Source organism: Myotis nattereri (genome assembly GCF_964212035.1).
Source record: "Myotis nattereri genome assembly, chromosome: 3".
Classification (NCBI taxonomy): Eukaryota; Metazoa; Chordata; class Mammalia; order Chiroptera; family Vespertilionidae; genus Myotis; species Myotis nattereri.
The window spans coordinates 190,271,735-190,295,437 of NC_138077.1; the positions used below are offsets into that span (position 1 = coordinate 190,271,735).

The window sequence follows — 23,703 nt, forward strand, 5'->3', positions numbered from 1 at the left end:
CCCGCCCCCTCCCCGCGCCCCCATTGGCCAGGCCCGGAGAGGCGGGGCCCGAAGGCCGGGCGCTGGACCTGGCAGCCGCGGGGCGCGCGGCAGAGCCCGCGGGTTGTGCTGAGCGGGGCTCGTGGGTCCGCACCTCCCCGAGCGCCTGGACTGCGCGGCCTCGTCGGCGGCCCGGCTGCAGGGCACGGCGGCGGCAGACACATTAGCCGGCGGCCCGCAGTCCCCGAGTGGCTGCTGCCGCAGGTGTTGGCGTCCGCGCCACCGGCCCAGAGCCGCGACAGGTGCCCGCGGGTTCTCTGGGGACGGCGCTGCGCCGCGGGCACCTCCCGCCCGTCCTGTCCCGCGGCCCCAGCGCGGCCGGCCGCGCGCCGTCGGGGGAGCCTCAGCGTCGGGCCGCGGCGAAGCGGATGCGCGTCGGGTGAGCGCGGCGTCCCGCCCGCCATGGCCGCGCGCCCCGGGCCGCTGTGGCTCCTGGGGCTGGCGCTGTGCGCGCTGAGCGGCGGCGGCCCCGGCCCGCGCCCCCCAACCGGCGGCCCGCCCCGCCGCCTGGGCCCCCGCGAGCGCCGCGACCTGCAGCGCGAGATCCTGGCGGTGCTCGGGCTGCCCGGGCGCCCCCGGCCCCGCGCACCGCCCGCCGCCGCCCGGCTGCCCGCGTCCGCGCCGCTCTTCATGCTGGACCTCTACCACGCCATGGCCGGCGACGACGACGAGGACGGGGGCCCTCGCGAGCGGCGCCTGGGCCGCGCCGACCTGGTCATGAGCTTCGTCAACATGGGTGAGTGCGGGGCCGCGTGGGCGGCGGTGATCCGCGGGGCCCCGGGACCTCCGCGAGGATGCGCGCGTGGGAAGCCAGCGGGTCCGGGCCCCCCAGGGTGGCCCCTCGGCAGGAGCACGGGCTGCAGGGGGCAGTGCCCAACCTCGGACAGTGGGTGCCCCGGCGGTGAGCCAGGAGTGACCGTGTGGTGGACAAGGGCCCCGCAGGGGAGTGGGGGCTGCCTGGGTCAGCGGGGCCAAGTCTAAGGGTGGGGGGTCCGTGAGCTGTGGGTGGGGCGGGGCAGACGCAGGAATTCGAGTCCCAGGGCGAGTACAGTCATCCGCCGCCAAACACACCCAAAGGGAGGAATCATGTGCCGTCAGGTGGACCTGGGCAGTGCCGGGAAGGCAGTCCAGTCCTGGGAGACGATGAGTAAACAGGCTGCCATGCTGTCCTGTGATCAGGGCAGTAGGAGGAGAGGGACAAAGTTCACTGTAGAGCACCCGGCACATCACCAAAGTGACCAGAGCCGAGGGAGCACCCAGTGTCCTGAGTCCACAGCAGCCTCCCGGCAGCCTGTAGGCGGGGGTGTGGCTTCAGGACCAGGTGGGAAGGCGCAGCCTCAGCTCAGTGGGGCAGTCTGTGCTCTGTCACCACGCCCAGAGCCTGGGACCCGCTTCACATGCAGTGTGTCCAGGCCCGTGCCATGGCCCGACGGGCAGCTTGGACCTCACTGTTCTCCCAGGCAAAGCCCAGCTTTCCCCTCTGCAGCCACATCTGGAGCCATTTACCCTTAAAGTTCTCAGAAATACCTTTTCCATTACTAAACTCTCCTTAATGTTCAATCATGTCCCCCGTCCCCTCTGCCTCCTGTCTGTGGCCAGTGATGGGCAGGGGCCTGGGCTCAGAAAGACACCAGACTGGACCTGGGGACCCAAGAACTGCCACTTGGCTCGAGGTGGGGAGGTGGGGAGAGCTGAGGGGCTGAGAGCAGGGAGAGGACCTTGCCAAGGCCACCAGCCTCCCTCCAGCCACAGCCTCTCCCAGTCCTCCCAAGAGCCCAGTTACCAGCCATGACATTCATCCCAGATGAGGACAGTGAAGCGGGGAGAGGCATTGTCACAGCTGGGATAGCAGGGCCTCTCGGCAGCCCAGCCAGGGCAGGCCCAGGTTGCTTGGCTCTACTTCTGGTCCTTAAGGACATGTCTGCTGTCGGGGCACCAGGCTCTCAGGGTGGAGGGAGCTTTCAGAGTGGCCCAGGCAGAGGAACCAGGGGATGGAGCAGCAGCAGGAACTGTGAGGTCCTCAGCCATTTGCTTCCTGCAGGAGGGCAGGAAGAGGGCACAGCCAAGGAGGGCTGATGGTGGGCTGAGGTGGGGCAATGAGCAGTAGGAGGCAGCTGTTAACTTCTGCAGAGAGCCCGGTGCCAGGCACAGGACTTGGGTCACTGGGTTCTGGATGCTGCCTCCCTGGTTAGAGGGCATGGTGGGGACGAGGGACAGAGAATATGTGGAACTGAGGCTGGAGCTCTGTACTGGGGACACGCTGACCCAGGGCTCGGGACCAAGAAGAGCTGTGGATGGAGTCACGGGGAAAATGCCCCAAGGGAGCCATCTCCTAGAGTGAGTCAGCGCCCAGCCCATGTCCTGCTTCAACCAGCGGCCCCTGGGTCAAGACGTGCACAGCCCTAATGGGAGCTGCTGCTGTGGATCAAGCAGGGCCCTGAGCGCAGGAAGACCTGGCCCCCTCTGACTCTGCTGTGTGACCTTAGGCAAGTCCCTCCCCTCTCTGAGCCGCAGGCCCCTCCTTATAAAAGGGGCCCCTAGTGATCAGAGCATCCTCAGAGTCGTGGTGTGATTGGTTGATACTTGGAAAGTCAGCTCCTCTTTGAGGGTGAATCTGGGCCTCATCACCGACTCTGGTCCCTCCCAGCTACTTCCCAGCCCTGGTTCAGATGTGACAGGAAAGTCCCATGTGTCTTATACGCATGTGAAACCCAGAAACAGATTTTAAAAGCCAGCCAAAGGCGTTTCCACCAATTTTTAGAATAAACTCTAGCATTTGAACGTCCATAGCTCTAGAACTCCTTGTTTCATCCATGCAGCGCCATGCGAAGCTGTGTTGCCAGCCTCATTTCATGGGCTCAGAGAGGTTGAATGGCCAGCCCAGGCCACACAGCATGTCCATGTCATCATCTAGGCTGAGGATTCCAAACCCCAGCTTCTTCCTCCACCACCTCTGTGTGTTTCATAAGATCTAAGGCCGGTGGGATCAACAAGCTGGTCCTTGTTCAGTGGAAGCCCAGCTGTGGGCGGGCCCAGCCGGCTGTCAGTGACTTCTTTATTCTGACACACTAATTGCACTAGTAGAACTCTCAGTGAGAGTGGTTTCAACTGGTAATTACCTAGACTGATGTGGGGATTAGACACCTCGCAGGACTCTTTTCTTGTTTGGAGGCCCTGGCCCCAGGCCCCTGAGCCACATGGAGTCTAATAGCAGAGTCGCTGTGCTATCAGCTCCCACGCCCCGGCTCCCACACCTGCTGCCTCCTGCTCCTCCTCTCCTGTCGGCCTCATCTGGCTCCTGGGAAGCCAGGCCTGGTGCCGGCCAGGTCCCTGACCATCAGTGGCAGTTTGTGGGACCCAGTGGCCATAGGCCTCTCCTAGACCTCTGTGGCCAGACCTGGCGGCCCTGCCTGACCTGCCTGGCAATCTCATCCATGTAGAAACTTGGCTTCCTATGGCCGGAACACAGTAATGGGAGCAGACACCCAGGTGGAGAAGACAGAACCTCCCCTGGTGTCACCTGGGCTTAGGGAGGAGACAGCCCTGAGCTGAGCAACACCCGGGTTCAGATACCTCTTCTCTGGGCCTCTGGTCTCCCATCCAGTCTGTAGTGATGGTGTCAGAAAAACGGGCCTCCCAGCTCTGACCCTGTGGCTCTGTTGGACAGACCTTCTCACAAAACAGTCCATTCTCCTCCAAGCACAGGTGTGACCGGCTGCACCGCAGGCACTGCAGGTCGGCCCAGCCCCTGCTGAGGGAGCAAAGAGGCAGGCAGGACCAGCCCTGCTTGTTCCCAGAATCCTTTTCACCTCATGTGAGCAGGTGACGGGCTCCTCTTCCATTGAGAAACTGAGGCACGAACACACTGCAGGCAGAAGTCCAGCCAGAAACGATAGAGCCATCTTCACTTTCGTCCTGACCCTTCCCTGCACCAGACTGATTTCTTCCTGGGTCTCGGGTGACAGGTGTTGACAAACAGGAGAGGCGGGGCTTGCTGGGAGTCGGGGATCTGGCCCAGGTCCTTCTCAGCCCTGTGACCTTGAAGGGCTGACTCTTTACCTCCATGAGCCCCAGGCCACGTTCTTTGGTTCTTCGCTAGGGAATTCTTCCAATTTTTTTCCACTAATTCACTCAACAAATGGTCGTGTGGCACCTGCTCTGTGCCAGGCACAGTTGTAGTGACTGAGATATGACAGTGAACAAAGCCAAGTCCCTGCCCTGGTGGGCCTGGCCTTGTAGTGGGAAAGACAAGTGACAAACACAGGAGCCACGGAGGTGGCTGTCAAGTCTAGACAGTGCCCCCCCATCTGGACAGAGGAGGGGGTGGTCAGGGGGAGTGGACAGGACGGGGCTCAGGGTTCTGACCTGGGACCCAGACAGAGTTTGCATCTGGCCTCCGCTGCCTACGCTTAGTGTGATCTGGACTTTCCAGTCCCCCTCTCAGAGCCTCAGTTTCCTCTTCTGTAAAATGGAGAAGCTCACGGTACCCACCGTAAGGGGCTGCTGAGGGACCATGTGAGATGACACCCAGGGGCGACCTCAGCCCAGACCTCCACATCTGTCCCTTCACTGCCATCTCATAGCTACTGTCACATGTTTGCTAAGGAGAAGAATGAGGCTCAGAGACGTTCCCTGATTTTCCCAAGGCCACACAGCAGGTGGTCTCCCGGCCTGTACAGCCTCTGCTCTTCTCCCACGTAGAAGCTGCCTCTCCACCCGCCCTGGGCCTGGCCTATCATTAGGCCCAGTGAGGGCCTCTGAACCGGACTGGGCTGAATGTACGTTGTAAACTGAGAATCCTGTTTTTAAAGTGTCTGTTGTTTGGGGGTTTACAGAAATAACACATGCTCATTACGCAAAATTCAGACCACACAGGCACATATGACACGAGGGCCCCGGGAGTCCTACCAGCCATCCCCTCAGGCAGCCACCGTCTCATTCCTGTCACCACACGTTCATTTGGCCTGTTCTTTGCAGCTCATGTGAATGGAATCCTACAGTGCATAGTCTTGTGTGTGATACCCTCTGCATATTTCACTCCACATGATATTGTTGAGATTCACCCACGATGTTGTATCTGTAGTTATTTTTTACACGTGAATGAATTGTATTGCATTGCATGACCACACCACACGGATCCATTCTTACTGATGGACACGTGGCTTGTTTCTGGTTTGGGTTATGAAGAAAGCTGCTCTGAGCATCCTTGGACTCCTCCCTCCGTGGCTGTATCAAACCGGGTGCTCATCCCGACTCTGCCACTTGGGAGCCGTGAGACTTTACACAGGTTCCTTTTAGATTAGAGTCTCTGACCCTCACTTCCTCACTCTTAAGACACCTTGAGGTGCACGAGGCCTACCTTCCCGTGTGTGTAGGACTGAGCGAAACGTGCAGTGAGGCCAGCTGGATGCCCGCCTCACGGATGGGACTTCATAGATGGGAGCTGATTGATACATCACATCCTACTTCAGTGCCTTTGCTCGTGTCATACCCTCTGCATAGACAACACTCACCTCCGTGTCTGTTTTTAAAGGGGGTAGACAGGTGTTTCCATAAACCTGAGTCTTCCCAGCCCCACTCCTCCCAAAGAGCCAGGCTCCTTCCACGGTTAGAGCCCCCATGCTTCCTGGTTGTTAGTCACTTTCTGCCTGTAGATCAGGGGTGTGTCTACCCTCTTTATCCTCCTCCCCAGGAGACCATGAACCACCTGGGAGCAGGGACCAAATCTGACTCTTCATGTTCCCTCCTGCCCCCTCTGCCATGCACCCGTCTCTGTGGGCAAAGGTGAAGGAGAGGAATTCGGGGGGAGGCAGGGCCGGGACCCGGGGAAGGAGCCTGGCCTGGCGGTGGGGAGAGCAGGGCCGGCGCTCTCTGTCTTTTCAGAAACTGACAGTGGGTGCAGCATGTCCCTGGGTCCTCCCCTGGGATCCCGGGTCCCTGCAGGGTCCTGCTTGGAGGGGGGTGGCTGCAACAGGCATCTTAGGGCACCTGTTGAGAGAAGAACCTTGAAGACAGGTGACCCCGTCCCAGTGTTGCCGCCCAGAGGAACCCTAGGCCACTCATTTTATAGCAGCTCGAGTCAGAGTCCATGTGAAGGACCCTTACCTGACCTGTGACCCCTGGCAAGTCTCTGCCCTTCTGGGGCTCAGTTTCCCCATCTGTGCAGGGTCGCCCTGAAGGCTTTTGCAGCTCTGACCAAAGAATGTGCCCATCCCCTGCCTCCCGATGGGGGCTCCTCCAGGGGTGAGCGCAGAGAGGAGGCACAGGCGGCCACCTCCTCAGGGATCACATTCCCCACGGGAGAGAGGCGTGTCCCCGAGATGTGACCACATCTTTCTGGGAAACGCCCACAGGTCAGTGCTTCCCCGGGTCTGAACTGAGGACTCGCCTCCCCCTGGCTCACAGCCCCTTGGATCTATTTTTGGCCTTGGCAGGCTTGATGTGGTGGAGTGTGCGGTGTCCCCTGTAATTCGGGGTCTGAAGCCGGCTGAGGTCCGGACGGTAATTATGTGTGCAGAGCCATTTATGGAAAGAACTCTGAAAAAAGTCAGTAATGAGAACTGACTAAAAATACCGCAGCCATGCAACCTGGGGCTCCTCTCGGCAGCGCTGAGATTTCTGGTGGGAGGAAGCCTTTCAGGACGCAGAATCGATAGGTGATCAATTCCTCGGCTCCCCCGTGGGCCTGCACCGGCCGAGGGGACCCGGGTCTGTTTTAGGTCTGAAGTGGGCCCGTCGGCCTCCGTTACAGATAGGACCAGCCAGACAGGCCCAGCCCGTCCGCCTCCGGGACCCTGAGCTGCCCTCTGCCTCGAGGCCGGCAAGTCCCACAGGAAAGTGAAACACATGCGTGGCCTCTGATGGAGACACCGTGACAGGCAGCCTCTCCCAGACCAGCAGCAGTGCCCTAGCCCACAGCTGGGGTGCTGGGCCCTGGGCCACTGTCCTGGGGACCAGGAGCTCTTGGGAAGAAGGGGACGGAGCCTCCTCCTTCCACTTCACACTGCTTGGTCCCTGCCCTCAAATTGCTCACTGTCCATGGGGGCAGAGGGGCCCCTGGGATGGGGGAAAGGGCGAGACCAGCAGGCTGATCTGTGTGGGGTCAGAGGAGGACAAGGGGCTTTTTCAGCTGGACGGAGAGGAAAGCAGCCTTCAGACATGGGATGGGGCCACCCAGAAGACAGTGGCTTCTTGGGCGGGGGGCTTGAGAGAGTGTTGGGAACCGGGCCTTTCCAGTTCCCAACTGGACGTGTGGACGGCCTGGGCCAGCTCAGGAAGGTCCTGGAACACAGAGCTGAGCTTAGGCCCCTCCTGGGGCCCTGCCAGGCTTGGGGAAGGGTTTGAGGGCAGGAAGGACAGGCGGGCAGGTCGGAAGATTCTGTTCTCTTAACAGCCTCTCTGGGCCGGAGCAAGAGTGGGTCTTTTGCAGTCTTACTTTTTGGACAGAAACAAGATAGACTTAGGTCATCTGGGTGACTACATTTTCTCCCAGGCACGAAAATAGCCGAAGCCTTTGCTGGTGTCGGGCTGGTGGGTGCAGGGTGTGGCATCTGGAGGTCTGGCCTGTGAGTGGCAGGTGCAGGGCCTCAGGATGTTGATGGTGGTCGTGGCTGTGGAGGCTGCCTCCTGCTCACGGGGGCCTTTCCTGCAAACACGGGACCCGGATGTTGTGTGATTGGACTGGAGGAGAAGGCCAGGGTCCCATTAGCACACAGTGACTCAGGACTGTTTATTGTTCTGGAAGCCACATTAAGGCAATTCAGAAACTAAATCTGTGTGCTGCTTCCCCAGATAGAAGCTGGTTCCGTGTGTGAACATTTTGGGCAGCCTTTGTAATTTTGTGGAAAATAAACATGTAGAGGTTCCTATTGAGCAAGGCGTAGCTTTGTCTGTGTTCTGTGCCCAATGAATAGCTTCGTGCACATGGCTTCTCATCCTTTGCCATCTTGTCCTTGGGACCAATGTGTCAAAGGATAAATTCATATGCAATTTTGCTAGGGTATTGCAAGAGGGTATCGCCAGGTTCCTCTCCACAGCATTCCTACCAGTGACGTGTGTGAACGTTTACGTCCGCTCTTACCTGTTTCTCAAAGGGATGCCATACTGACCACCCTAAGAAAAGCACTGCCCACACCTTTCCCGTTACTCCTGACCCCACAGCCCTCTCTGTTCCACTTTCAATAGATGGCATCCCCTCTTTTACTTGTTTTGTTGTTTATATTCCCTCCCCATTAGACCGTAAACTACATGAGTGCAGGGACCTGACTTCTGTCTTGTTTACTGTTGTGTTCCATGGCCAGACAGGCACTGATCTATAATAAGAATTTTTTTAAAATCCTCACCCAAGGATATGTTTATTGGTTTTAGAGAAAGAGGAAGTGACAGAAAGAGAGAGAAAGAAAGAAATATGGATTGGCTGCCTCCCCCATGGGCCTTGACCAGTGATCAGACCTGCTACTGAAGTGTGTGCTCCGTCCGGGAATTGAATCCACCACCTTTTGGTGCATGGGATGTGCTCCAACCAACTGAGCCACACTGGCCCGAGCCACACAGTAAGAATTTGATATATTTGTTGATAAATTGAACTTGATAAATTAAAGAATAAATAAATGAGTACAGAAAAACGTCATTCAGAGTCCCCCTTTCCCTCCACCCCGTGGCTTTGGAATCTCGGACATGGCCTCAGGGCACTATCACATCTTAGCACAAAGTTGGGAGATTGCAGGTCAGGTTCATCCTAAACTCCTGTTGAGTGGCCACCCCGCCCAGTCCATTGCTTCTTTACAAAGCTCTTTCATGGCCCGTGAGGAAAGCTGGGCAGCATCTTTATTCCCAGTTCACAGAGGAGACGAAGCCCAGAGAGGAAGTACATGCCTGGTGGGTGCAAGGTCGGGCCTGCACTCCAAGCTGCCGAAGCTGCCTCACTGGCGAAAGCAGCCTGATCTGCACAGTTAACAAGGAGGAAATCGAGGCCAGAACATGCTTTCTCAGAACACTGCCTGGGGAAATACCTCTCCGAACTCAAAGCAACTGCAAAAGCTGCAAGACCACAGGTGTCCTTCTCCCACCCTCCCCGCTGACAAGTTGCTCTCTCTCTACCCAGTTCCATGCATCAGGAAATTGCACCAACTTTTGATGAAAGCATTTTTGTAACAATGTCCCATCTTCCGGGGCTTGGTGGGAGCAGCCAGGGGGGCTGTTTCCTGAGCTGGAGCTCCTGCTGGTTTATCAAAACGCAGGACGGAAGTTTGGAACGAGAGTTGGTTCAGGTGAACAAGGTGCTCTTGACCCAGCAAGGGAAGGGGGCCGCACGGCGTGGTGCCCACGTGGAGCTGGCAGGTTTGCGGCTGGTTCCCTCGGTCCTCGGATCCAACATGGGAATCAGCTCAGGCCTGCAGACAGAGTCCCGGTGACCCGCCCGCCAGTCCCCACTGTGCCTGGGGATAGGTGCACATAGCGGTGCTTTGAGAGGGTCCGTCCGCTGAAGGGTGTGAAGGAACGACACGCCTTCCCTCTGTGCCACACCCCGTGACAGCCAACAGCCGGGGCCTGTTCCGTCCCGCGGACCCGGGATTCCCACACGGCCCCGTAGTGGACTCGGTCTGCGTGGTCCCCGAACGCGCGGGAATTGTCACCAAAGTTGTGCGAGTGCGTGTGTCTGCCGAGGACCCTGCCCCCCACGCTCTCGGCCTGTGCGGGAGGACCCCGGTGCCGCCGGTGTCTCTGAAACAGCCTGGCTCCCCGTGGGCATTTGCTACATGTCCAGCTTCCTGTCTGGTGATGGGCATTCTATTTCCTCTCCTCCCTGGTCTGGGAATGAAACACTCATCTCCTGCCCAAACATGTGTGTCTGCTGGCCCCACCCAGCACAGCTGTTTGCCCGGCCATTGCTGGACCAGGTTCCCACCGCGAGGACAGGACGTGCTCCCACATCCGCCTCTGCCACCCGCCTGGTGACTTGTGGTCACTGAGCCCGGTAGCCAGAGAGAGACTTTTTAAAAAGACTCTCAGACATGTAATTAAAATCTCAGTGTTGGGTTTGGGGGAAGGTGCTGGGCGGCTGCCGCCCCTGCTTTCCGGAAACACAGATTTTTAGTGTTTGAAAGTGACAGAGGCTAAAGTGAGACGGCTCTAAATATACTGTCCTGGGCATTTCCGGCAGCTGGGCATGTGGGATTAATTCTGCACAAGCGGCCTCTTGCCCAAAGTATTGGACCAGGCCCCGCAACGGAGCCACCTCGGGTCCCCCTCCAGCCCATGCTTCATCCCACCTCCATGCACAGCTTCCACACCACACCCTGCTCCCTGCTGCCTGGAGCCTGGCCCCCCACTGGCCAGAGGCACAGCCATGCTCCTAGGCCGAACTCCAACTCTTCTCAGTCAGGCCACCGCCAGACTCATAGCCCGTACCCCCCCCCCCTCTGATCTGTGGGTGGCCCTGGCCCACTCAACCTGTGCATTCGATATCCCCTCTGCCTAGAAAGCCCTCCCTGCCACCTCCCCACCTGCCAAGACTCCGTCATCCCATCCTTTGAGGCCAGTTCAGATGTCACCTCCTCCAGGAAGCCCACCCAGATCCCACCACACCACGGGACCTCCAACTCCCGCACTGACTTGGTCTCCCCAGGAGCTGTCACTCCCACCTTGCTTCTTGTTTCTTTCCATCTCTCCCTCTGGCCCTCCCTCCTCCTTCACCTGCTCCAAGAGGACCCTGCCACCCTTTCGCCCTTCGCTGTGTTTTATGGCTGTTGTCTCCCTGTCTGTGCTGTCATCTCTCAGCTCCAGGCCTTTGCTCACACTGGTCCCTTCCTGTGCAGCATTCTTGTCCCGTGACCTCGTGGTAAATTCACTGTCACCCCTCAAGGCCCAGCTCCAAAGTCAGCTGTGAGCGCTCACCGTCCCACGTCCCATCCACACACCTGGTGGCCTCTGAAGTGCACTCAGTCATGTCCCTGCCGCCACTCGGCCTCTTCTCCTTGGGTCTGACGTCCATCTCCCAGAGGAGGGACCTGTCCTCTCTGCTCATCTGTGGGCCCAGAGACAGAGGGGGCGGGGCCGGACCTGCTGGGTCGGAGGCTTGGGGGCCAGAAATGGAAGCTGCCCATGTTGGCCCCACTGTGCGTCAGGTGCTGTGCTGGGCACCTCACTACCGGGCTCCGGGCCCTGTCAGCACTGGGGGCAGAGCCTGTGGGCAAGCCCGTTCCCCAGGGAGGAAATGCCTCTCCCAGGCTGTCCGGCCCCTGGTTCCCACGGGCCCTGCCACCCTGGAGCCTGAGCCCAGAGCCAGGAGCGAACAGCCCGCTTTGTCTTGCAGTGGAGCTCGGCCGCTCCCTGGGCCACCAGGAGCCCCCCTGGAAGGAGTTCCGCTTTGACCTGACCCAGATCCCGGCGGGGGAGGCGGTCACAGCTGCCGAGTTCCGGATTTACAAGCTGCCCAGCACCCACCTGCTCAACAGGACCCTCCACGTCAGCATGTTCGAGGTGGTCAGAGAGCGGGCCAACAGGTGCCTGCCCACACCCGCCTCCCGGTCAAACTCTGTGGGTGTGTCGGCCCAACCCCGGGGGGACGGACGGGGGCTTCCTGGGAGCACACCCTCCAAGAGGAAGATGCTTGGCCCAAGGCCCTGGCACCCTGGCTTCAACCCCCTCCCTGGCGTCCTGGCTGTGGGGCCTGGGACGGGTCACTGAGCCCCCAAGCCTCAGTTCCCCTCTGTCCCCGGGGGCGGCAGCACCTTTCTACGGCAGATGCAGTGAGATGAGGCGGTGAGGCGCCCAGCTCAGGGCCAGGAGGGCCGACGCCCCAGGAGTGGTCCCCAGGTGGGCACAGGAAACACAAAGGCAGCTGTGCCGGCTTCGGTTAATTGTTCTTTCGTATCCACAGGGAGTCTGACTTGTTCTTTTTGGATCTTCAGACGCTCCGAGCTGAGGACGAGGGCTGGCTGGTGCTGGACGTGACAGCAGCCAGTGACCACGGGTTGTTGAACCGTAGCAAGGACCTGGGACTCCGCCTCTACGTGGAAACGGAGGACGGTAAGGCCGGGGTCAGGCAGCGAACCTCCTCCCGGGCTCTGATCAGAGGGTCCGGGTTGCACCCCAGCTCTGCAGCTTTCTGACGGGGACCTTGGCAGGTTACTTACCCTCCAGGCCTTGTTTGTCGCCTGTGGAAGGAGGATTCAGGCCTCATTCATCCACCAGGTGTTTAGGGGCGGAGCCTCCTTTATCCCAGGCAGTGGGCACAGAAAGCCCGAAGGTGGGCCCCCGGATCACCTGTGTGACTACATCAAGGGGCCACAGGGCTGGAGCAGAGGGGTCAGGGAGAGTCAGAGGGAGAGGAGCTGAGAGAGGCAGGCAGCGGCATTCTGAGTTAGGGTAAGCCAGCGTAAGGGGTGGAGTTTTTAGGGAGCTTCTTGAATTTCACAGCAGTGGAGGGCGGCAGGGTCTGAGTTAGCTTTGCATAGAGGAGCCCCCAAGGAGGTGTGGCGTCACTCCCATCCCTTAGTGTGGGCAGCCCTCGGTGACTGGCTTCCCCAGGACAGTGTGCAGGGGGAGGGGAGGGAACTGGACGCTGGGAAAAGCTGACCAGCACCACCTCAGCCAGGCGATCAAGGTTCCCATGGAAACTCACTGGGCTCTGGTGTACCCTGGATATGGGGGGATGGGAGGGCTCATCTCCTCGGGGGGTCTTCTCCCCAAACCTATGGCCCAGTGTCGCCATGAGGAAAACATCAGACAAACCCAACTGAAGGGCGGCCTACAGAACGCCTGAACGGGCAAGGCCACCAACAACAGGGCCGCCCGAGAACTGCACAGCCCAGAGGGCCTGAGGCGTTGCCATGACTCCGTGCCCTTGGGGTCCTGGATGGGATCCTGGAGAGGAAAGGGACCTGGGGAAACGAATGAAATCTGAATAAATCATGCTGTTGAGTTAAGAAGGTATCAATACCGGCCCATTCGTTGTGACAAATGTACCATAGTAATTGAGATTTAACATTTCCCGGGGGACACTGCGTTGGGTATAGGGGAATTCTCTGTACAAGCACCTCTGCAAGTTTTTCTACATCTCAACTGTTGTGAGTAAAAGCTTTATTTATTGTATGCATAAGCATACACCCTGACCGCAAGGAGATGTGTAAGCTGTGGGGGCAAGAGTGAAGGGAAGCCAGGGAGGCCCCGGCAGCCAGTGTCCAGGTGAGGGCTGGGCGGCTGGTAGCAGCAGAAATGGAGACAAGTGGGGAGAGGGGTCGGGAATAAAGTGGACGGAGCCATTGGCTTTGTTTTTAATTTACAGTTTACAGTCCATATGGTTTTCTGTTAATTTCAGGCGGACAGCATAGTGGTTAGACAATCATATACTTTACAGTCTTCCCCCGATATTTCCAGTACCCACCTGACGCCATACTTGGTTATTACAATAGTATTGGCTATATTCCCTATGCTGTGCTCTATATCCCGGGACTATTTTGTAATTACCAATTTGAATTTTTGTTATTACTGATTTTAGAGAGAGGGAGAGAGTAGAGACATCAGTGTGCTTTTTCATTATTTATGCATTAATTTCATTATTTATGCATTGCCTCTTGTATGTGCCCTGACCGATGGGAGGGAAACCTTGGCCTGTGGGGACAATGCTCTAACCATTGAAGAACCCAGTCAGGGCCTGTAACTACCAATCTGCACTTCTTAATCCTCCCCTTTTCATCCAGCCCCCACCCTCCAATTCCCCTCCTCTCTGGCAACCATCAGTCTGTTCTCTGTGTGCCAGTGGGTTTTTAAAATACATACTTTTTTCTTCCCTGAGTTGGGGAAAATAGAAGAGGGGCAGGTTTGAAGTGGGGAATGGCTCACTGGTAGCCCTGGCTGAGGCCCACAAAAATGTCATTCCAGGACAGGTGCGCTGGGGACACAGGTTTGGGAACCAGTGAAACAGAAAAGTGGGTTTAGAGGCTTGAAACTGGGCAGGCACCTGGGAAAGAAGTTCAGCGATGGAGCCGGAAAGGGACTTGCCACTGAGCCTTCCCCTGAGGGGCGCCCCCTGGGGACCTTCATGAGCCCCAGAACCAGTCCCAGGCCCTGTGGCTGTCCACCTTTCCAGGGTTGGATCAGAGAGGGAGGCTGGGCGGACTGGTGGCACCAGCAGGCTGGCGCGTCCCCAGCCCGGAGCCCTCCCTGCTCTGTGACTTGCGGCCTGGGACGCACATGGCCGGCTGCTGCCTGTCCCTGCCAGGGCCCATTCCTGGCAGGCTCCTGGCCGCGTTGCTCAGGGGCTGTGTCCCCACCGGCTGCTCACGGTCCTCACGGGCCAAGGGCTGCCTGTGCGGCTTCACCGTCAGCGCTTGTACCTGCGCCAAGTTCTAAGGGATCGTGGAGGCTGTGAAGGACATCTCTCATGGGGTGAAAATCATGGTTGGGGCTTTGGGCTCTGTGCGATTCTGGAGAATGTTAGGGGCGCTGCTCAGACCCCAGTGGAGCATTTGACTATGATCAGCAGCAACGTGGGCGTGGACCACTGCGGGCTGGGCCTTTATGGTGGCCAAGCAGATGACCTGCATCGCATGGTCTGCCCGTATGTGAGCCAAGACGCGCTCTATGAGCACCACTTCTTGGCGGGTGAGCTGGAGCTGGAGGTGACTCCAGGGCCCTTTGGCTGAGCGCATCCACGCAGGCGGGGCTGGGGTGCCGCCTTCTACACGCCCAGGGCCAGCGGGACTCAGGTTCAGGAAGGAGGCGCCCCCATCAGGTACTGTCACAGCGGCCAGTGGCCATCCTGAGCCAGCCCAGAGAGGGGAGGAGTTTCACAGGCATCACTGTCTTTTGGAGCGGCCATCACCAAGGATGTTGCTTTGGTGCAAGGGTGGAAAACACTGGCGAAACGCTATCTCCTGTGGGAGCGCCAGGAAGTTCAACCTGCCCACGTGCACAGCTGCCGAACCTCCGTGGTGGAGGTTCAAGAAATGGTGGGTGTGGGGTTGTTTGCCCCAGAAGACATTCATGTAGGTCACATGGTACAAGGGGAAAGTTTGAGAAAAGAGTTGAGTGGTTAACAATCCAGAAAGAGAAAGATGGAAAAGCTAGGTCTTCGGATGATGTAACAGCTCAAATCATCAAACGGGAAGATCTTGAATTTGAGGATGGCATGTATGCCAATGTGGGCATAGGAACCCCTCTTCTGGTCGCAACTATATATCCGTCCCAATGTAACTGTCCACCTTCACAGTGAAGATGGAGTCCCAGGCGTGGGTCCACGTCCATTAAGAGGAGGTGGATGCAGATCTCATCAGTGCTGGCAAGCAAACCGCCATCATTCTTCCCAGGGGCTGTTTTCTCTCCAGCGATGACTCATTTGCTATGATCCGAGGGGGACACACCCACCTAACCAAGCTAGGACCGTGCAGGTTTCCAAATACGGTGACCTGGCTACCTGGATGACCCCGGAAAGAAGGTGAAGGGAATGGGGGGTGCGGTGCACTTGGTGTCCAGGATCAAGGCCAGAGTAGTGCTCCCCATGGAGCACTGCACCAAGGCCAACGAACCCCACATCTTGGAGAAGTTCTCAGTACCCCTGACTGGGAAGCGGTGCGTGGACAGAATCATCGTGGAAAAGGCCGTGTGACGTGCACAAGGGGAAGGACTGGCGCTGGCTGAGCTCTGGGAAGGCCTAACCCGGAGGACATCAGAGCGCGCGGGGCGCCTTTGCCGGCTCACCACGGCCAGGCCCCTCAGCAGCTCACAGCCCCCCTGGGAGGGAGCCCTTGCTCACAGAGGCGTGTCTTTCATTTTAACCTCAGGGTCTCATCCAGAGGAGTCCGGGATCACATTGGTCCATTTCACCAGCAGCCTGACCCGTTTTCTCCCGGCCCCTCGGGCTTCCTACCACCAGAAACACTGTTCTCTCCAGAGGGAAGGGACTTTAAACAAAACAAAAGGAAAACAGGCGTCTGTCTGTGTGCGCTGTGGGCCCTCAGAAAGCACTGCTGCAGGCGTCCAGGGCTCGGACGCCTCTTCACTGTGATTTTACATGAAAGCCGTGCAGCTGGAGGGGACCCCACGGGAAGGTTTCCTCCCTCATGAATGTCGGCGGGGCGGGGAGTAACCCCACCCAGAGGGTAGCAAAGGCACCATTCACTAGTCCTGTGAAAACATGCAAGTGTAAACGTCAGCCCTGCTGGTGTGGCTCCCTTGGTTGGAGCGTCTTCCCGTGCACAGAAGGGTCGTGGGTTTGATTCCTGGTCAGGGCATATACCCAGGTCCAGGCGCGTGTGGGAAGCAAGTGATTGAGGTTCCTCTCTCTCTCTCTCTCTCTTCCTCCCTCCCTTCCTCTCTCTAATATCAATAAAAACACATCCTCAGGTGAGGATAATAATAATAAAAAATTTAAAACAAAAAAAAATACCCATAAATATCAGGTCCTGGTGGGAAGACATGCTGCCTAAATGAAAGATTGTCTCCTTTGGCCCATCTGACTTTTCTGCTGGGCCTTTCATTTTGTGGCTGGATTGTGTTTCCTGTAGCCTCACCTCCTCTTCCCCACACGCCGCCTCCGCGTGGCTCAGTGCACGTCCCAGAAGGAAAGGAGGGCCGCGCCGGGGGACGTGACCTGGTCGTGGGAGGATGCAGGGGAGGGGCTGTGGGTGCCACCAGGGTTTCCTCCATAGACAGTTCCCCTGTGTGTTGCCAAGGGCTGTGGCTTCAGCTAGGAGGAGTTCTAGAAACCTAACCAAGGGACTCAGACGGGTTTTCTCACCGTGACCCAGTGCTCCTGTGTCCTCCTGAACTGACTCTCTGTCCTCCGTCTCTGTTGTGGAGCCCGACCCGGCCTCTTGTTAATATTCTCTTGTCATCCAAGAGGGGCCTGAGGGATTCCATCCTGAATCCTTAGTCTCAAAGACTTAGAAAAAAGTGAGTTCGTAGGTGTGTGTGGGGCGGGGGTGGGCCGAGGGGTGCGTTAAAACCGGACTTGGAGCTTGCACTTCCTAAGCATGGCTCTAGGGGGCGCACGACCAACATGAGCCCCTGGGTAAGACCAGGGAGTTCCAGCTGGTCAAGGAAGGCCTTTCAGGGAGGCCTCGCAGGGGCCTCATCCCCAGGAAGGGACAGGTCCTGGGATGGAGAGGCGGGAGGCAGTGCTCACCGTGGGCACAGCCTGGGGGTGTGGGGGGAAGAGGCCAGGGCATGACCAGATGGGGGTGGGTGGGATGGAGTAGACACCTTTGGGGGCTCCTGGGCAGATGTGCCCTGGGAGTCGGGACGTCCCAGTGGCAGTGTGGGACAGGCAGAGGCTCCCAGGGGCCGACAAGTTACAGGGCTGTTAAGCAGTAGAAAGGAGGAAAAGGACTGGGTTTCCCATCCTCACGCGATGAAGTCGCCTAAGGGACAAAAGCAGACCAGGCCCACAGCTGGGATGCCCTCCAGGGTTTCGACCAGGCATCCGAGTGACCTTCAGCGTGGCACCAGGGTCACATCCGTGACTTCAGGCTGAGGTGGAGCAGGGGCTGCAGGGGCACCCAGAGCAGAAGGAAGCCTGGGGAGAGGCTTGGCCTGGCACAGCTGGGAGGCGCATGAATTAGGACAGGATCGGGCAGGGGAGCTGCCAAGGCATCTGGGCTCTGATGGGGCGCCTCGGATATGGATGAGGCTAGAGGTCCCATGGGGCCCACCTGGCTCAAAGGAGCAGCGTCTTCCATCCTGTGTGGCCCATAGCTCCAGGCATGGCCTCGCATACCCCATCTACTGCAAAGGGGACGGCATGCCTGCCAGCACCTCACAGGTCAGGTCTAGAGGCGGTACCTGGGCCCCAGAGGCTCCCAAACTCCCATCTCCGCCTTTCTGGAAAGGGGCCTGTCAGAGCTGGCAGCCGAGGGGCCGCCCAAGAAGACAGCCAGGAGAAGGCAGGGAGCCCTGCTCAAGATGATGGGAGGGGAGCTCTGGGCTCTGGAAGGAGGGCCTGGGGTCCATGCCCAGGCCTCCCAGGTTAGGCCGTCTGAAAGACTGGAGTCAGTCCCCTAGTCCGGTCCCCCTGCCCCAGACCTGCCTCTGCAGGGTGTGCTGGGGGTGGTTGGGGGTGTCCTGGCTGGTTGCAGCCTGCTTTGGACCTTGAGCAGGTGCTTCTCACTGGGCTTTGGTTTCTGCTTCTGTGAAATGGGACCTAGGATCAGCTGCTTCAGGATCTCAGTCAGGCTCCCCACAGGCTGCCTCGGTGACGTGCTGCCGCAGTGGTGCTGCTAGTTGATCTGCTATGTCCTTCTCTCTGCACCCAGGACACCCCAATAAGATCCCCGAACAGACAGTTGCATAAAGAAAAACACACAGTGAGCATAGCCCCCGGGCATGTCCTTCGGGCCCCAGTGGGCAGAGCTGTCCAGAGAACAGGGACAGGGCAGCGGCACACACAGGCTGGGGGCTGCTGGGCCCAAGGCGTCCCCCTGCGTCAGCCAGGCCGTGGAGCTCCACTCAGTGCCACCTGATGACAGGCGCCCATCTGCTCATGGCTCCGTGGCCGCCTTGTCCTGGCCTCACTGGCCTGTCCCCTCTGCTCGCAGAGCGTCCATGGGTCTTGTGGCCTGTGTCCTCGTGGTTCCCCTGCGTCCTCCTGACTGCGACTCACCATGACCCAAACTCTCCCAAATGGCTTCTGTCTGGGCTCCTTCCAGCAACAGCGCCTGCAGCTTCGACCTCCTGTCCTAGCAGGTTCAGTCCTGCGTGGAGCCTCTGATGGGCCCAGAGCTTTGTTCTGTGGCAGGTGATGTCATAGGTCAAAGGTTGGTCTGAGGATTCATCAGGTGTCAGTTCACTAAGGCCCATGGACACAGGTCTGAGCACAGCTGTTAAGAGCTGACCTCTGAGCAGGCGTGTGGGTGGGGCAGGCACTGTCCTTGGCCTGTGGTGTCCAATGGGGGTCATGTCAGACCTGCTCATGGCACGCGTATATAGGCCTACGTACGTGTGGGTCTGCACACTGTACATGATGATGCCTGCCTGTGTGTGTGTGCAGACATGGGTGTGCATGTGTGTGTGTCCGTGCTGCACCACTGAGGGGAATGCACTCGGAAGTGGAATGGTGGTCACCGTGTTTGAGAAACAGAAATGAGTTTGTCATCACGCTCCTGCTAACATTCCACAGGAAAGAAAGTGAAGAGGTTCTACCTCCTCCTCTTCTTTATGATGAACGCCAGGAAGCAACCTCAACGTCTAGCGATCAGCTGATCGCTCAGTGAATTGTGGTGCATGAGGGACATTTTTTCTCTAAAGTCTCCCTGCAGTTGTGACGTTGCTGCGACAGTGAGAGCATCGCGAGGTCCCGTGGGAACGGGGAGGGGCAGGGGGAGAGGTGCCCGGGGGAGTGGACGCTGCAGGGCGCGTGAGCGTTCCCAGCGGCCTCAGTCTTTAGGCTGTGGGTCAGTTCCTGTTTGCAGACCTCACTGCTCCGAGGGCGGGGCCCCGTCATGCCCTGCCCGCAGCCCTCCTTTCTTTTGTAGCCACTAACCGGGCCTGAGGATAGGAACGGGCTCTGGAATGAGACCGACCTGGGTGAACCCGGGCCTGGGACTGTGGCCCAGTGTCCGCCCACTGAGCCTGTGTGTGTCCGTGGCGCCGGGAAGCAGTGAGGCCTGCTCTCGGGCAGGTGAGCACCAGCCCCGCCCTGGAGCTGCGCCCATCAGCCGGGCGCCACCCTCCCACAGGAACATCCCAGGAGGACGCGGGAAGGGAGACTCGGGCCCAGGAGGCCCCAGACCGAGGGGGGGCCGCCGTGTGGCTCTGTGACATCACCAACGCTGACCCTGGGGTCGCGAGGCCCTCCTCCCATGGTCTCCTTCAGACCCGCTGCCCGGGGCCGGGGCTGGACTTGGACTCCGGTCTTCAGATGAGGGGAGCGGGCACGGCGGCCGCCTCAGGTCCTCAGCCTTCAGGCCCCTGGGCCCGCCCCGGCCCTGGCAGAGCTGCTGCTGTGCCCACGGCAGAGCCGCCGCCCTCGGTGACCGCCCTCTCTCCTCTCTGTCGCAGGGCACAGCGTGGATCCTGGCCTGGCCGGTCTGCTGGGGCGACGGGCACCGCGCTCCCAACAGCCCTTCGTGGTCACGTTTTTCAGGGCGAGCCCCAGCCCCATCCGGGCCCCTCGGGCGGTGAGGCCCCTGAGGAGGCGGCTGCTGAAGAAGACCAATGAGCTGCCGCAGCCCAACAAGCTCCCGGGGATCTTTGGTGAGGCCCGGGCGGCCGGGGCGCCAGGCTGCAGGCCGAGGACCAGTGGTGGTGGCAGAACCTTCTGGCCCTCACAAGGGGTCAAGCCAGTGGTCACCCTCCAGCCACCCTCCTGACACCCTCCCTTGCCCCGCGCCCCCTGTGGACCGGCCAGGCACTGTCTCTCAGGCCTCCCGGCTCCGCAGGCCCCCCCTGACGCCTCCGTCAGAACCAGGTGCCCTTCCTCCGGGCAGCACCGCCCCTGTGCCCGCGGCTCCCCCTCAGGCACCTTCGGGATGCACAATTGTTTAGGCGAAGGTCTCCCCACCAGGCGAGACCCTCAGAATCGGGGTCGGGCCTCAACATGAGCCACGTGACCTGTGCAGGGGTGTGGCAGGACGGGTGGGGTGCGGGCAGGTGTCTCAGGAGGGAAGGAGGAGCTGCCGCCACCTGGTGGCAGAAAGGTCCCCTGGGCTGTTTATGGAGCATCAGGAGGCCCACAGGCTGAGCGGGAGGCTGGGCGGAGCGTGGCTTCCTCTGGAGCCACTGGGAGCCATCGAAGGTTCTTGAGCTGGTCCGACACCAGCAGAGCAGCAGGGATGGGCTTTGAGGGACCCAATGGCTTGGTTTTCCATCGTTCACTTATCCCACAAATGTGCCCGTGAGGGCGTCCCCGCCCAGGGAGCCCCCGTGGCCGCGGCACAGAGCAGGGCCCCAGGAAAGACCTCCACGTCTGTCCCCGCAGATGGCGCCCACGGCTCCCACGGTCGGCAGGTGTGCCGTCGGCACGAGCTCTATGTCAGCTTCCAGGACCTCGGCTGGCTGGTAATTTCTCCTCTCCCTTCTCTCCTAAATGACGACCCCCCTGAAGGTCAGGTGTCTCCAGGAGGGGGTAGACTTGGGGGATTTTTTTCTCATATTATTTTCTTCTGAGTTTTCCAAGTTTTCTAAAAGGAGAATGTGTTACTTTTATGGTGGAAAGGCCCTTTTTTGGTAAAAACTGTGAAAATGGAGACAGTCTGCATCCTGAGCCATAAAATGCCAGCGCTACAAAGGGAGCCTGAGGCCGGGGTGGCCGCACCTCTGAGCCTTTGCAGTGACAGCAGCTGCGGGAGGGTGGGGGCGGGGCAGCGGGAGGACCACCCCGAGGACCACAGGGCTTGTTCCCAGTCCTGTCTGCTGAGGGTCTTGGGGTGGACGCCAGGCTTCGGGGCTGGGGAGGGAGAGCGGGGAGGCTGCTCTGGAGGGGCCGAGGGTGAGTGACAGGTCCCTGAGGCTGAGGGAGGGAGGGAGGGAGAGGGGCAGCCCTGAATCCTCCTGTGACAGGTGCTAGTGGGAGGGGCCATATGGTGGGACTCACCTTCTCCATTCCCCACCCAGGATTGGGTCATCGCCCCCCAAGGATACTCAGCCTATTACTGTGAGGGGGAGTGCTCCTTCCCGCTGGACTCCTGCATGAACGCCACCAACCACGCCATCGTGCAGTCCCTGGTCAGTACCCAGCCTGTGCTGCCCGGGCCCGGGGAGGGCCGCCTGGAGGGGAGTGGGGGCACCTGCTCCGTCTCTCGGAGGTTCTCACGTGGAACCTTGGCTGGTGCACAGCTGAGTGCAGGTGTCGTTAAACTCCCACACCCGTGCAGGTCCCTGTGTGGCCAGCTGCATATGCAGACTCGCTGCTGGTGCGCACACTCACATGCACACACACAGAACAGACGTCCACCCCACCTGGGCACCTGTGCACTCTGAACACGTGTGCCCGTGTGCACGGGATTGCTCAACTTCAAGTGACACGTGCACACGAGGTGAGAGACAGGCGTGTGTGCTCACCACCCTCCTCACAGCGAGTCGGGAGAGTCACCCATAGCCCTTGTGCACAGGGCTCTCCTCTCCGAAAGGCCAGGTCCCTGAGGCCCGACTTCTCCCCCGGGTCCCAGGTCGGAAAGGCCCTCCCTGCTCCCCCCACTGAGAGCCCATGGCCGGCACGCCCGGACGGTGCTGCCTGGTTCCTGTCACGTGGGCCTTCGAATGCCAAGCCCAGACACCTCATATGGAGGCTGGGAAGTTGGGAGCAGTGGCCCCCTGTCCAGGCTGGCTGACATCCCCGCAGAGGCCTGGGCTTCCCAGTGGCTGCAGAGAGGCTCTGGGCCCCACGCCAGCCCAGTGCCCGGCTGACAGTCCTCCTGGCAGGTTGGCCCAGAGCTGGGGCTCCCGGGACCAGTGGGCATGGGGGAACAGCCACCAGACTGCCGGACAGGCCCCCATCAGAAAGCTTCACCCGGTTCTGCAGCCCCCGTAGGGCTGGGCGGTCCTGGGCCCTCGGAGCGGCCCCAACACCCACGGACAGAAGCCCATGTCCTTCCTCTCCTGCCCCAGAGCTCGGGCCGCCGGAGTGGGGCCTGACCAGGCGTCCAGTGCTAACTCAGCTCATCCTGCCAAGTCGCAGGATAAATATTTGTGTGGAGGCCGAAATAGCTCCACAGTCAGGCTCTTTCCTGGTGGGGAAGCGGTTCAGGCAGAGGGAGCGGGCTCACCACACCTGGTCCGAGTCCTGCCCCAGCGCCCGTGGCCTGTGTGCGCTGTTCCTTCATCGCCCAGAGTCAGACTCACCTGAGAAGCTGTGAGGAGGGTGAAAAGTGCTTTGAGAAATGACGGTGTTGAACCCCCAGGGGTGAACCTGGAATCCGAGGCTTTATCCAGTTGCTCCATGAACACTCTTGGGATCAGCCAGGAGGGGGAGACGGGAAGGAAGTGGACACAAGGAAGTGGACAAGGCATGATCAGGGTCATTGCAGAAGCCCAGAGAAGCCTGGCAGTGTGGCTCAGAGGTTGAGCGCGACCCATGAACCAGGAGGTCACAGTTTGATTCTTGGTTAGGGCACATGCCTCGGTTGAGGGATCGATTCCCAGTAGGGGGCGTGCAGGAGGCAGCTGATCAATGATTCTCTCTCATCACTGATGTTTCTATCTCTCTCTCCCTCTCCCTCTTTGAAATCAATAAAAACATTTTTTTAAAAGAAGCCAAGAAGAGGAAAGAGTGGAGGAGTTCTGTGGGCTGGGGGTGCTGCAGGGGCCTCAGCATAGGGACCTGCCACCAGGCACATTGTGTGCTGGGGACCAGCAGGGTCCTCGGGTCTGAGGGGAGTGGGTATGGCAGGGAGTTGACAGGTGCCCAAGCTGTGTCCTAAGGGCCCGGGGCAGGGCAGGGGCCAAGGTGAGCAGATTTTCACACCACACTGCGCTGGCTATGGCTGGAGATGGGAGGGGTCGGGAGGCCAGGCGCTGGGCGGGTCCTGGAGGAGGCCCCAGTGCTCACACTCTGCCTGCCGCCCCCTCCCCGGCCAGGTGCACCTGATGAAGCCAGACGCCGTGCCCAAGGCGTGCTGCGCGCCCACCAAGCTGAGCGCCACCTCCGTGCTCTACTATGACAGCAGCAACAACGTCATCCTGCGCAAACACCGCAACATGGTGGTCAAGGCCTGCGGCTGCCACTGA

General features: G+C 59.6%; 2 protein-coding genes across 2 annotated transcripts; both read left to right on the forward strand.

Moving 5' to 3' along the window:
* Nucleotides 1–441: 441 nt before the first annotated feature.
* BMP8B (bone morphogenetic protein 8b) lies at nucleotides 442–23,703 on the forward strand (the record flags this gene model as incomplete). Its single annotated transcript, XM_081085879.1, has 7 exons — nucleotides 442–775; nucleotides 11,354–11,543; nucleotides 11,921–12,069; nucleotides 20,038–20,232; nucleotides 20,957–21,036; nucleotides 21,592–21,702; nucleotides 23,554–23,703. The coding sequence occupies 7 exons, from the start codon at nucleotides 442–444 to the stop codon at nucleotides 23,701–23,703; spliced, it is 1,209 nt and encodes a 402-aa protein (XP_080942005.1).
* On the forward strand, nucleotides 13,165–18,645 carry OXCT2 (3-oxoacid CoA-transferase 2; the record flags this gene model as incomplete). Its single annotated transcript, XM_081087998.1, is given in 19 exon segments — nucleotides 13,165–13,168; nucleotides 14,396–14,443; nucleotides 14,446–14,671; nucleotides 14,673–14,716; nucleotides 14,719–14,790; nucleotides 14,793–14,819; nucleotides 14,822–14,854; nucleotides 14,857–14,905; nucleotides 14,907–14,962; nucleotides 14,965–15,048; nucleotides 15,051–15,217; nucleotides 15,219–15,289; nucleotides 15,291–15,421; nucleotides 15,424–15,462; nucleotides 15,465–15,645; nucleotides 15,647–15,657; nucleotides 15,660–15,698; nucleotides 15,701–15,716; nucleotides 18,576–18,645. Coding segments are annotated over 19 exon segments (1,368 nt in total).